General features: G+C 39.1%; 1 protein-coding gene across 1 annotated transcript in view; it reads right to left on the reverse strand.

Moving 5' to 3' along the window:
- tfpia (tissue factor pathway inhibitor a) overlaps positions 1-15330 on the reverse strand; it is a 55915-nt gene that overhangs the window by 6309 nt on the left and 34276 nt on the right. Inside the window, exon 3 of the mRNA XM_080478093.1 lies at positions 851-1027. Coding sequence (XP_080334219.1) covers positions 851-1027 — 177 coding nt within the window. The remainder of the gene's footprint in view (positions 1-850; positions 1028-15330) is intronic.

Consider the following 15330-nt stretch of genomic DNA (forward strand, 5'->3'; position numbering starts at 1 on the left):
AACCAAACATTTACTACCAAAAATTTATATAATCTCCATATAAAGCCAATTTTAATGATAATTTTTGGTGCAATATACAGTGAAATGTACAAAACATCTCTCCTATAGCTGTTGCATTATTACAAACTCACCCTGACAGCATGGCTTTGAGGCGAATGCCAGTTTGCTATGGCAGCAACGCTGTTCAGTATTCTTAAGAATCTGTAATTTTTTTTTTTAACTCAATGTTTCTTTGAAATTTTCACAATTTTCTTGGTTTGGTGGCTGGAGTGGAGCCTCTTGAGGGCCAGTTTGGTAATTGTTTGGTATTTGTGAAAATACAAATAGAATTTCATCACGTGTCCTCTGCGCCACAACTAAGAGAAGCTTTCAAGTTTAAATTTTAAGGTTTATATGACACTATTTTACGGGTCTGGCCCACTCAAGATGAAATTGGACTGTTTGCGGCCCCTGAACTAAAATGTGTTCGACCACCCTGGTATAATGATTCCCCACAATGAAAATTCTAATGCGACAGCAGCACAAGACAAGTATTATTGTGAAATGAAATACAGAATAAAATTCATTAAAAACATGGCTTATGTTGGCAAATGTTGAACAAAATAATAGAAGAGCAAATTCGGGAGATAAAGAGTTAAATTGACAGATGAAAATAAGTTTGATAGTTTACAATGCTGACGATCATTTAAATCGTCCGATTCTGCACCTTTCGAAGGATCTGCTGGCTAAATGTCACTCATGGTGCAGGGGGTCGACACACCAGTCAATAGAACTGAGATAAATGGAATTACACAGCTGCTGACAGCTTGTCATTGCCACAGTGAGGAGTTAAAAGAGCGGCCGGACCTACCCGGGGTCTGACACTTGGCCTGGCACTCGCCCATGCTCCTGAAGTTGTTGGCGTTGCCGAAGCAGCCGCCATAAAAGAAATGCTTGCACTCCTGACTCCTGCTGTCAAAGAAGTAGCGTGTCACCAGCCCGCGGCAGGGGCCGGGAGCCTCGGCTAAGTGGCAGGGGTCCTTGTCATCTACAGTGGAGAAAGAGAGAGAGAGAGAGAGAGAGGCAGAGAGAGAGAGAGAGGACACTTATAAGACAGGCTTTCATTACAGCATGTAACAGGAAGGTGAGCACCGACCTCCACCAAGGTCAACAGCCACTACTGTGTATGTCTGGGTATACTGTATTTTTACAACTACAGGAAAGATGTGGAATTTTATAACAACTGTGTATAATTTCTGGATGATCTCTTCATTTGGTCACAAGTCATATACAAACAAACAGGCCTTAATTCGCTATGAAAATTAAATATATTTCGATTTTATGTAGTGATGCACGAATGCCACTTTTTTAAAGGACGAGCACTGTTACTAACTTTTAGCTACTTGCCGATGCAGAGTACCAATACGGGTACTTAATTTTAAAGATAGCAGACTGGTCGCCTATTCAGTAAAGGGTTAAATGTACAGTAAAACAGTAAAACAAAAAGTATTCATCCGGTTGTATTGCTTCCTTTTCATGTACAGGTACTATCAACTAGACGTTATGTGACCACTGCACTGCGATACACAAAAATAAAGACCCAAGGATTGAAGGCATGAACCACCACAGTGTGTACGATAGATGGACTGCAGGCTGTGACCCACTTTTAAATCAGTGGGAACTTGACCCCTAAGCAGAGCCACCGTTTGTGTCCCAGAAGGCAGCGTGACATTTCTACTCCTGTCAGGATTCGGATAAAATCCACCGCAGGCGGAAAAGTCAACACTTCTAACTGGAACTTCCTTCTGCTCCCTTGGTGAGCCTCATCTTTCCTCTGCAGAGTCTCTTCTGTCACATTTTCCCCACTGTCTCACCTCGGCTGTCATACCTCTTCTCAGCAGTGGCTGAGTATCTTATCACCCCAAGGCGTTTAGGGTCCTGGGCCCTGTGACTTTAACATGCAGTTCGAGACGATTCTGAATGACCTTGATTGTGAAAACCGTTAATAGTCAGTGAAAAACAACAACAATTACTTAATTGTTAAAGTACTATATGAGAATGTTTCTATTTAGTTCCTATCAAACAAATGTGATTCTTAAATAGTTCAATACTTTGTCAAAACATGAATCCTAACAACAAAAGAAATAACGGTGAAAGCCCCAAACTGCTAAAAGAAGTAAAAACGCTAACAGAGTTATGATGGCTAAGACACAGAAAACAGCGAAACAGATCAAATGGTTATAAAGCTGAACGACATGAAACAACGCATTACAACACAACAACCCATCCAACCCATTAAAAAGCATAAAACGGCCCTATTTGCAAGAAAGAAAGAAAATAAAAGTTGATAGCCAAAATGGCTAAAACAGCTAAAGCTGCTAAAAGTGGCTAAAGCAGTTTATTTATTTTTCAGGTTTTTTTTCAAACAATTTAAAGCAGTTTAAATGGCTTGAAATGGCTTAAAAAGTACAGTATAATAATTCGAAATGGTAAAAAAAAATTTTTTAATGGCAAAATAGCTAAAATGACAAGGAATGTCTCAACAGGAAGGAACAAAAAGGCAGTGAAAATGGCCAGAACAGCTAAAATAGCTGGGGAAAAAGTGGCAAAAACTGCAGTTGCAGAACTCGTTACTTTTTCTCAGAAGGGCATTGTAGTACTTTAGCTGAACTACTTGCACTGCCTAATGAATGACTTATTAAGGCCCCTTCACTTCCAAACATTGCGTAAACGGGATCTGAGTTCACCTTAAGTTACTTGTAGGAGGAAAACGCTATCAATGTGGCTGTCAGCATTTCTTTAAAGAAAAAGATTACAAATGAATGTCCATGAGAATAAGCAGCAACAAAACAGCCGATAAACTATGGACACGTTGTTTATTCTTGAAATCTGGCATCCTCACCGCATCTTCCCCACGCACTGTGGAGACCTCAATAGCACAGATGTTGTGGGAGGTTGTGTGGTGTCCCACTGTTTATCAGCGCAAGCTGTCTTTTAGTTTGGAAGATGTACAAGGCAGTGACGAGTTCATGCTTCAGTTCAGTGTGCAACACGGTCGCACCCGAAGTATCAGAGGCAAAACTTCGTCCTGGGCGGACGAGCCAGGTCTGTGCTGATCACCACTTCTTACACAGAGCCCATGAGAAGATCCTCAGGCAGGCCATGTTTTATTTATCACACATATGCCAGGTTCTTCTCATATTATTTAAATGTTTGCAGTGGGTAAAGTAGAAAAGATTACCCCCCATTTTGCCTCTTAAAAGGACACTAATGGTCCATTTCACTGTGCGGATAAATTCAAAAGCTCGCGGGAGCAGTGAAAATAAGTGAACGTCTTAAACCCCTCCAACCCGCAAGTGAGCCACAAACACATGCTGGGATCGATCTCACACGGGGTTATTTCATATTCTGGTGGAGAGCTTGATGTTTCCAAAAATAATAAACATGCCACGCTGAATTTGAGGGAAATGCCAAAAGGATGGACAAAGTGGATGAATGCTCGGTATAAACATACAGCGTCGATAGAGAACTACACTTTCTCAGAAAGGTTTCATAAGGCTGTGCAAATGTGAAAATGTGTTCCTGAGACAAAAAAAAAAAAAAATCGAATATATAAGAAGCTGTAGTATGTAAGACATGAGAAATTAACTGTCTAGAGTATTGTGTTGAACATTGGCTTAAAGAAGTGTGTTCTTCACTTGCATATAAAAAAATGCCTCAAAAACATTACCAACACTTTTATTCCTGCGTATGTTTCAAAAGTGTCTCACTTTTTTTATTTTATTTTTCAGTTTAAATTCTGATGTGTAGCTTTTTGTTTTTCGGAGCCTCTCATGTGCATTTTCACTACAACACAGTAACAATGGAGGGTTTTCTGTGGTACTGTAGCAAGATTCTGTTGTCATACATTGACATCTAGTGGTCTCAGATGGTTTGTACAGGTATATCTTGACGTATAAGTTGCTTTCTAATATGAGTCACATGACCAGCAAAACAAAATATGGTTGTTTGAGGTCGCAGGCTTCATTCCGATTGGTCAAATATGTTGACATGCAGAGCAGGAATGCACAGCGCATTGAGACATAATTCATCACAATCCAGTCAGTCTTTCATTTTAAGTATATTGTGCAGGGGAATATCGCTAAAGATGAATTTGTTATGTATGGAATCCTGGTGCACTGGATTCACCATCCATAGATTACCCTCAAAGTTGTGCTGAGATTAGAGAGTTTGATATTTACGCTACAACCGTGGATACTGCAGGGTTTGTTTGAAGGAGAAAGACTATCAGACACTCATAGTTCTAAATGAAGGTAAATGAATCACCTTCGGTACATGATCGCCCCGGAGTGATTTAATCTATCTAAAACTATATTGTTACTACCAATAATCTAATACCTTTGGCCATTTTATATATATAATCTATAATATAATATCATAACTTAGCAATGATGATATTAAATAGTATTATTGAGTGAGAGTCCTGCGTACTCTGTATCCTCAATGGTTTAATATGAAGACTATGTCCTACACAATGCCAATTTTGATGAGAAAATTCCACGAGAAATTAAAAACAACCTTTCGTGTCCAACAAATGTAGTCTTTTTTTTTATACACCATTGACTGCTGTTATTATGTTTTCAAAGAATGTTGAAGTGCTACTTCAATAATGTAATAACTTCTTCAATTCTGGGCAAAATGTAAATATAACATTCGCTCAAATATTTCATGACACTATTGGAAAGTTATTACATTATTGTCTTTATGCCATTTAAAAAGGCCAAAATGATTACACTATTGGTTGTTACGCGAAGAATATATAAAACATGAAATTCATATTTGAAATATTTATTTATAAGAATATTAACAAGTGTACTTTGAGAACATGTCATCTGGTGGTAGACACTGTAAAAACTTTGAGATCCACTGCCCTATGTGGTTCGCTGTAGTAAAAAGAAAAAAAAGAAAAAAAAAAAAAAACACTCACGTAAATTTATATACAATAATTTATTCCCCCGGAACATAAAAAAAGACAACTTGAGCAGTATTTTCTCTTCCACAGACCACATTGTGTTGCACACTCGTGAATCAAAAGTCCGATGGACACCAGTTTGACGACTTCTGCCGGTTCTGTTGCACCCTCGATATATCAGCACTGCTCTTACACTATAAAAATGTCCAAACTGTTTCAACTTCAGAAAAGCTCCAAAACTTCTTGAATATACAGCCCAGCAAACACAAACAGTCTGCACTCATGCCTGACTCCCAGGACATTCCAGTAACCTTGAATAACAACAAATTTAGAATTTTTGTTTTTTAATTTTTTTAATTTTTCAATGTCCAACGGTGACGTCTTGTTTGGCAATCTTTATTCTCAACTGTAGCAGTAAAACATTAAGACATTTGGACGACTTAAATGTTGAATGCTTGTTTGTCAGACTTGAATAAAGATAAAAGTTGCTCAAAGTGTTGTTGAATCTACTTGAGTTACTTTTTCATGGATGGATGGATGGATGGTCCACTCCTTTTTTCTAACTTGCCACATGTACTTCAAGCCAGATCACCACTGAAAGTACCAGTAAACTGTCTGCGACCCTTAGAATAGAATAAAACATAATCGGATTTCACAAAGCTGTTCACAGAGTCGTCATTGTTTGAATAATGCCGTTTAAACTTTGTTGCAGGGTCGAGTTAAAGCGGACGTTCGACGTCACAGAATCAGGTAAACCTTCTGGAGAACACACTCGCCCGCAAAGAGACGAACGAGAAGGCACCGAGGCATCGTGGGTTTTTCCCGTAAACGCTGCGACGGGGTGACGAGAAAGGTGTGATTCACTGGCTCACTGGGCAAAAACACACAGAAATCGATCACGCTTGTAAATTAGGATTCAGCCGAGCCCTCCGGCTTTTTCAACAAAACGCCTCTCCCTGTCGAAACCCATTGCTGCCTGACATCCACGGCCCTGGATGGCAGAGTTTATCTATGTAAGAGATCCCCCCCCCCCCCCCCCCCCCCGCTCTATCTGTTCAGCCTTTGAATAACCACACTCCACTGAAGGGTGACCACGATTAAAATGCTATCACTGTAACATCTAAATACATTTTAAGAGGTGACTTTGACTTAGAGGCATAAGCAGGGAGACGTGTCAAAAGGGGAGGCCCGCGCTCCCTCTTCAGCCATGAATAATTCACAAACACAATTCTCCATTAACGCCGCGAAGGTGGACGCGGTGATTTGTGTTTTCGGGAGAATTATCGCCTTTATTTTCCATTATAGAGTCCATCGTTTGAGTTAGTTCTGGCCGCTTTCCAAAAGAGAACCTCAATATTTCAGCAAAGCAGACCTCAACATTCAAGGCAGCCATAAAAGATTTAAAGGGCTCACACGCATCGGGCATGAAAACGCAGCGTCTGTGTTCCGTTTCCAGACGTCTGCCGTGCGTTTGTCATCCACGACGTGATGAAGAAAGGGAGTAAATCTACCGAAAGCCTGCACAGACAACGCTTTGGATCTACCCATCACTCCTTTATCTCCTCAACTTTCACTTCCTCAGCTTGTTTTCTCTCTGTAGACTTTAAAAAAAAAAAAAAAGAAAAGATTGTTTTTGTTTTTCTGCCTGTAAAACTGCTGACACCATTTTGGTAAAACCTCCCGTGTGAGGGACGATAATAGAGAACCGAAGAATTAAAGCTTAATAAAAGAGACGAGGGGGTAAAAACGCTACAGGGCCACTGGATGGCGACAGATGCACGGAAATCCACACGGGCAGCCGCTGACCTCAATATTCTTTTTTTTTTTTCTTATTTTCTGATTTCCCAGTCATGATGTTATTTTTAGATGATGCATAAATGTAGTCTGCGGGATAAAGTCAGCAGTGTTAAAGGTCGGCGTTTGCCTGCTGAGCTCCGAGGGGAGGGAAAAAAAAAAAAAAAGAACTTAGCAGGAAAAAGTCTGTGTCTGTCATCATGAACTGGAAAGAGCCGAGTTACTTCCAGAGATAACAGACGACTGAGTCAGACAAAAGGAGCAGAGCTGCGACTAATTATCATCATCAAGCATTATCTTCAGATGCGATCTGCCAATTAAGCCCCCAGATCAGCTGATTAAAGATGAATTCCAGAAAAATCCAAGAACAATTTCCTCCCTAAAAGCCTGAAAAGAAATAAAGCCGGCCTGACTTAATTAACAATCGTTCCCCCGGACCGTACCACCCACAAACTTTCAATTTTCTCTCACAAAAAGAAGAACCTGAAAGTCCGCCTGAGTGACAGTTTAAAACCAGTTTAATTATAAAAAATCAACGTAGTTAATGGATCTCGTGTTTCTCGAGTTTCATCTCGCGTTGTAGCTCCTGATGGACGGACACCTACAAGCCCCGATTTATTAATCACAGAAATCCAATTCATCAGTCATTTTAGGGTTTTAGTCTAAGGCCCCGTTTACATGAAAAACTTGTGTTGGTTTTTTTTTTGGTGTCCCTTTACCATCAAAGGTGCGCAGAGCCTTCGGACGCGCAACTTTTTTGAAAACACTCCGTCTCCATGGAAACGTAGGAAAATGTAACCTTTCTGAAATGTTGCACTATGACGCCAACATGTGGCCCTTTTCCTCTTTTTCAAGCAGATGACAATCATCTGAAAATTTGTTCCGTACGTCTGTGCGTGGATTCCATTTTTTATTGGAATTATATTGGATTATGTGTACCATGTGACGCTTCTTTGGGAAAACGGAGAGCCGCAAACCATGACCGATCAATGTATGATACAAAGTTACCGAATCATGTAAACAAAATACTCGGTACTCTTCTTCATCAGCCTGTAATTAAAGACATTTCTTCTTCAAAGTTTCAGAAAGCATACAAAAAACAAAAGAAATGAAAACAAGCTCGAGCTTGGCTTGGCAAGCGAATTCATCTTGAATACTGGGAGGCTTCTAGGAAATACTAGAAGTGGGATAAAGTGTCATAAACAGCCCATGCAAAGCATTGTGGGATTGGTCCACGGACTGGATTGGATGATATTCATGTTGCATATAAACATACAACAAAGAAATGAGCAGTGGCTCTCTGCCACCCCAGACCACCCGGAACGTTTCTCACTGACATTGGTAACCTTCAGTAAATCTTCATTTAATCAGCTGATGTGAAAATGTAGCATGTTTGAGTGACGACAAACCAAAAAGACGACATAATTCAGCGGAACTGTTCAGGTTTCAACTTTGCAACCGCGATCAAACACTGCCGCCATGAGGTCAAACTCAAAACATAGCTCTCTATATTATCCAGCCAGCATACTAGTAATTACGTTGTGCAATTCAAAACCACATTGAAACACGTCCCATTCATGCCAAAGCAAGGACAAAGTTAGTTGAATTAAAATCACTTTGTCATGTGAACATTATTCAAAGTATTTGAGGTACACACGGGAGTAAAAAATTAATTGCAGTCATTTGTTTCAGTCGTCCAAACCTAATCACGGAACTCGATATGAGGGAATCAGCGTTCACAAGCAAAGCCTATCTCTACCTTCTTCATGTGACTCAACCACAGAGTGGAAAAAGAAAAAAAAAAAAAATCCTCTGAACATAATTGGAAAAGCAATTTAGTAATATATACTCTTGTTATTTAGGAGACAGAAAACCATTTTTCTTGGAGGAAATGTTCTCTGCACCCTTTCATCCATATAATGTTGTTTGTGCTGTTAGTTTTTTTTTTTTTTTGGGGGGGGGGGCAATTTCTTACTTTTCCGTGTTCACAAAAACCCTCAGGAAAGGACAAAAAAGTGCCCTTTGTCACAAAGGGACCCTTTATGTCTCTGACCTCTTCTACAGAAGGGACGGAGTGATGTTGCGCGGCTTTTTCGACTGTGTTTTGGACTTTAAAAAGTCACAGCTGCAGAGTAAAAAGCCTGAAAATATGTTATGAGAAGCTGAACTGTCAGCCACAATATTTCCCGCCACGGTTTGCGACCTTTACAAGAGCTTTTTTTTTCTCTTTCTTCCGAAGCTGTCCATGACCGTCCAAATCACATGTAAGAAAACATCATGGGGTGGCGTGGATCCAACCAAGTGTGCAGGAGTTCAAATGTGACTGATTTAATGATTACAGTCCTGCTGCGGGAAAAGAAAAGGGCAGCCGTTACGATGGACTTTATTTAAGCTGGAAATGCAATGACATTTTCAAATGTCGGAGAAGTCCAGCTTCGGCTTCTCGTCTTCCCGTTCCGGCTCTCATCATGAGTCTTAAAACAAAGGATTCATAGTACATCAAACTTTTTAGAAACGTTGTATTATGACAGTAAAGTAACGTTTACACGTGAAAGCAGGAAACATTTGTTGTGTTTTACCTTTTCTGAAACGCTACTACCGTGGCCGTAGCAAATAGTTGTTCTTCATATGCACGAGCAGACGGACACCAACAATAAACATTTGCCTCCAGAGTGTCATGACTTCCAGTCCATTATTCTCCTGGGACTTTGGAGTTTTATAGTCGAGAGTCGCCAGTAATAAGAATCCAACTTTGTGGTCTGTCAATACAAATGTCTGCTGTAAACATCAACAACGGTGAATACGCAGAGTCTGCAACCTTTATGACCAGAACAGCTGTTTTTGTGATTTCCCACCAAATCAAAATTTACCTGAAGCTGCAAAACACCATAAAACCTTGAAACTGAGGGTAACCCAGTTTTTAAAGTTTTTACAAACATGTACAAAAACTGTGTCTTATGCGGCGCGTGCCAAGATTCAACTACAATTTTGGATGGTAAATATTTCATTTCATTTTCAGCTATTTTTGTACCTCAATTTAGAGGTTTCATTCTTTTCCAGCATTCTTCAGGCAATTTTGACATTTTAGTATAATGTAGAATAGAGTAGAATAGCATGGCTCCACACAGAATATATATTTGATATTCAACTTTCTTTATATGAGGATAAAATTCAAACATGTTATTTTGAATATTGATATGCACAAGGCTTTAAGTGGACTACTATGAGAACAGAACGGAGGCATACAGTCTGATGGCCACAGGAACTGAAGACATTTTAGCCATTTTAACCATTTTAACCATTTTCTCTCTTTTCTAAGCTCATGTTTCTTTTGTAATTTTTTTTTTCTCTTTCATAAATTATAATCATTTTAGCATTTTTAGTCAATTTTAATTATCGTGCCTTGTTTAAAGATAGAATTTAATTTGGAAATGACAATCAAAAAGTTGCGTTTTTAGGGCCTCTGAGCACTGTTGTTGTATAAAAGGACACCCAAAACACAGCAATAGTTTTCTGTTAATTTGTAAACTTTGGAAATGCTGCCCGAGTAACTCATGCAGTGTTTTTTTAAACACATATCTCAAATAGGAGTTGTTAACAGTGTGCACAATCTTTCTTCATGAATTTTATTTCTCTTGCTAATGAATAAAACATATTAGATCACTCTTATTTCTTCTTCTCTCCTTGATGGTGAAGCCATGTCAGCTCCAAACTGAAATCTGAACTGGAGGTTAAAAAGAATAAATGACAAAATAGCAGTGTTGAAGGAAATTCATTTTGCAACATTCACAGGCCAGACGGCAATATTAATGCAAGCTGTTGATGACTTAAAATGAAAGCTGCTGTTGATGCAGCTCAGTTTCAAATTAATTTACAGATGTATTGAGATTTAATTTGCGGGACTGGATCAATGTGACATTAATTGCACTGCTGTGGAGCTCAAGGCTTTTTCATTTCCTCATTAATGGCTTCAGTCGTTTGAGGCAGTCAGTCTTACATTTGTTTGTGTCACTTACACGTGGAATACTAATTGTACACAACCACACATCCTTGCAGTGTGCTGCTTTGTGCCATTTGCATGGCTCATGAAAAGCATTAAATCTCTCCAAAAATGTTTTTTTTTTGTGTGTGCTTAAAGCTCCCCTGCAGGAACCCCTTCTCTTTTTTGTGTAAACGAGTAAAAAAAAAAAAGAAGTTTACATTCAATGTTTCAAACCAAAATACTGTGTAGATCCTTAAGGCCCATTTCTCTGACTGAAAATCCATCATTGTTTACTTATACGTGGTCGGCCTTCGGCGGTACGATGGTGGCTGAATGGTAATGACTGAATTAATATAGGGGTGCGATATAGATCATCCACATGCAAACATGAGACTAACCTAACAATAGGAATAAGTGCCTGATGGTGAAAACTGTCCTCAATAGCACTAAGATCAAAGACCAACAAGGAAATTGGCTTGCAATGGTTAAATAATGAAATAAAAAGCCAGATTACACATTCACAGGCAGAAAAATACCTTTAAAGCACATACATATCGATTAAATACATAAACATTTACTATGATAAGGACCCGACTAATGGATAATTGAGGGTTTCCTCTTTGATATTACATCACAACATTACAGTGAACCCAAATCTCAGAGGGATACGCCCATTCTTGCCCAACAATGTAAAAAAAAAAAAAAAGAAAGAAAGAAAAGTACAAAACTTCTAAATATAAGCAATGAGCAGTTTCCCAGGTCTGTAGATTTTAGCAAGTTGTGGTTTCCTTGACATGTGCAAGTCTAATTTCCTTGGCCTCACAGCAGACTAAAAGCAACAGTGATCTGTCGCGTCCAATCAAAGGGCTCCAGAACCATTGCTTTAACCACTGGCATTAAAACAAACACGTCTCGCTATAGTAGTACATAAGCCCCACTAAGTTTGCCCATGCCAGTGTTGCTCTGGCAAAGATTAATCCAATAACTGGACAGGAAAATCCATTCTGCTATTAGACATTTAAATCAAAGCATCATCAGCATGGGGAATGTGGTGTATTCAGTTTATGATTAACAAATACAAATGTGCACCGATGGCATGCAGTGGGTACAAAAGAAATTGTTAATTTCCTCTGGCAGGTGTTGTCTTTGTTAAGACATCTGGCAGAATCTGGTGACGGAGCGGCTTTATTCCTCAAAGGGAGACTTTTGGCGTTTCAAAGATGTTGATGTGAAATACTTATTCTGCAGTTGCCGTCCGTAACGTGGAGAAGCCATGAGACACTTCTCCATCACAAAGCACTCACAGGCGGTCCAGTCCTCGTTCAGTGGTTGAGGGGACGTTGTAATTTAGCGACTTTTACGACAACCAAAAGGGACTCTACTTACTGAGCCCCAGAAAACTTTCACGACAATTGTTGCTGAAAATGCAGCTTTTTGAAAAAGTATTTGTAAAGGCAAACCTTTTCTAAAGCGAAAAAGCAAAACGGTAGTGTTTTCATATGAAACTTTGTCATGTGAACTGGGCCTCAGGAGTTGGAAGGGAAAAAAAAAACCCCACTCAGTGGCGTTTGGTGGCAGCTTAACAGGTCCCAATCCACCTTCTGGAAACTTCCAGCAGCATAAAACCTCACGAACCCAAAGCATCGTGTTATGTTTGCGTATCTGTTAGTGGTGACAGTTGCTTCGGCCTTTCCTGTAACAGCAGACATTTTCACTTGGCCCAGAGTTGCTTCACTTAGTTTTAGTTTGATAAAAGTTGTAACTTATTTTCTACTGTTGTTTCTTTGAATACATGATGTTTCAGTTCTATGAGTGATGCCCTGCTTCGAGATGGAGGCACTGTCATCATTTGGCATGTCGGCTATAATCATTTTTAAAGTTGATCTATACCAACAATCTAAAAAAAAAAGAGTTGTGTTGTGTGTAGCCACAAACTAGATGATCCCATAGTTTATTGGTTTAAGAAAAATAATCTTTGTTGGTGCAGCCCAGCTGGAAAGTTGTCCGGATTCTATTTCTTCACTTTTCAACTCACATAAACATTCGAGCAATCTGTACGTCGGATTAAAATGAATCTCGGCTCACACGGTTTTCTATTTATTATAGTTTTGACACTCAGTCGCCACCCGAACTGAAAGTGTGATTCAATTTAGATAAAAGCAAAAACTATTCTCTGCTATACTGTACTGTATCATGTTTTTTTTGTTTTTTTTTAATTATTATTCAATAAAAGTAGTCCTGAAAAGAGAGTTTTGAAAGCCACAATACAAATATGCCTGTTTTACAGCTATGTTTTACAGCTATGTTTTATCTAGCGTCATGTTCTTTATGATTACAATAAAGTAAGTTTGGAACTAAAGAGAGAGGCCGCGCACGTCGGGCAGCTTTATCCTCTTCTCATCTTCCCATTTTTGCCCGAGCGGTTTTATTCAACATCACCTGTTCATCAAACCACGACAGCAGAGGTGTGTTGGGCTCGATATAAACTGAAGTATTTAATGTACGCTGCCAAGCCTGCAGGATACACACCAACGTCCTCGTCTCCCCGCTGTGTGATCATTCCCATGGCATCCAATAACACAATAAAAAAAACACTGAGAAACGGGTTGTTGCCTAAACACATGCGTGCTCTATTACAGACTGGCAGCTACTTGTGGTCTTTCGGGGTATACTTAATGCAAATTGGACGTGTTTTGTCATTTAAAGTACATCGTTATGGCAGACACCGTTACACAGAACGAGTTGTTCCTTCACTGTTCTCAGGTTTTCTTCAATTGCTTTCGCATACAACAACTCGTCACTGAAAGTAACTTCCTCTGCTTTTCAGCGAGAGGATAAAAGTTGTACAGATATATCAGTTATCGTTTAAAAATAAATTAGAGTATGTTTTTTCTTTTCTTTAAGCCTTTAAAAAATTGTACACATCTTTATACTGGTTCAGTTATGTGCTTTTAAATAAGTATGTTTCTTCCATAACATGTTATTTGGTGTTTGGTTGGTTCAATATCAACTGATAATAATTGATCACGTCCCAATGTAGTATTTAGTCGTCCACAATGCATTAGTATGCACCATTTAAGGTCTATTTTTTCCCCAAATATCTAGGTGTTTGTGGGGGGGCTAAACCTATTCTTTTTACTCTATTTCTTTATTTTTATTTTTATTTTATATTTACTTTGTGTTATGTTATGATTGTATAGTAATATGACCAGCATTGGTTGCTGCCCAAAAGTACTAAGGTATTAAGTTGGACAAAGTCATTTGAACGCCAGATTTGAATCTCACAGGGGAATGATTTATTTCTGACACCCCACCCCCACAAAAGCTAAGTGCTCTCAGCAGGTATCATCACGTTTTTACCAGCAATCGATTAAAGAAGATGCGGCAGATATCAGTGAAGCCGTTCCGTCACACCTTTTCAATCAGCCCATGTTTCAGTCGAATCACTGCGCTCTCACACCCACACATTCAAGTTGACCTTTAACATCCAATCATCTTCAGGTGTTGTAATATTCCAATTTCAATATCGCGTGTAATCCAGGATTTAGACGAGTGTGCTTTTTTTTTTTTGTATTTGTGTGCGTATCCATTACCTTCAGTCACGCCATGCGGCTGAAGAAACAGCTGCCAGGTGACATGCTTGGACTTGTTCAAATGTACAAGAAAGTGATGTGCGCCACAGCAAAGAGGACCGATGAGTGAAATTTTCCACTCGAGGAAAAAGAACATGTTGAAATGTCTTCTTTTTTCTTTCTTTTTTTTTTTTTAAAACTGCAAAACTCTGACTGCCCAGGTATATGAGAGCAACTCATAACTGTTTATTACAATTTAAAGACACACAGTAGGTCCCAATTGCAATGTAATATATGCACTTTGTGCTTTAGGGGGCTCAGAAATAAACTGCAGCTCTGTTAAAAATGATCTGAAAGTTTCCATGTGCATTATGAAGTTGGAGCTTTCCTGCAGAAAATGTGGTCCTTAAAGGTGAAGCAGAAACATGGTCATGCATGAGGAACTACAAAAACTACAGCTCCGATGGGGTGCGCCCAATCTGTAGTGGCCAATATCTATCAAAAGAAGTATTTAAGCAGCCACAGAAATTATTAGTTGAGTTAGTTCCACCTTGCAGCCTCCAGAGCTTAATCTAAATGTAGCCGTTGTGACATTTGACAGCAGTATACGTTTTCTAAATTTTCAATAAAATGTAATGACTTTTCATAAAATAACTCAAAATACAGGAACAAAATTCAAGTGTTATATTTTTAAGCTTCTTACACTGTTTGACTCATAACTATCGACAAAGACTTTAGATCCAGTAGTGCGGGTCAACTGCATCAACAGTCCTGAAAATGTACAATCGGCTGTTTCTTTTCATGTTTTATCGAAAACAGTGGGTTTCTGTACAATAACATGTGTTTCACCAAAAGTTATTTAGTCATGCCAGCGATTGTACTACTATGAAGTAATTCTTGGCCCGGGGCAAAACTGACCCACGCCATACATTAAATATAAACAGTGTGCTTCGGTTAAACTATATCTCGCCAACATCTGGATGCTAAATACCACTGCACAGTCCCAAAGGTCGAGGGGGAGTCTGTGCCTC

The sequence above is a fragment of the Lipophrys pholis genome (assembly GCF_963383615.2).
Source record: "Lipophrys pholis genome assembly, chromosome: 13".
NCBI lineage: Eukaryota > Metazoa > Chordata > Actinopteri > Blenniiformes > Blenniidae > Lipophrys > Lipophrys pholis.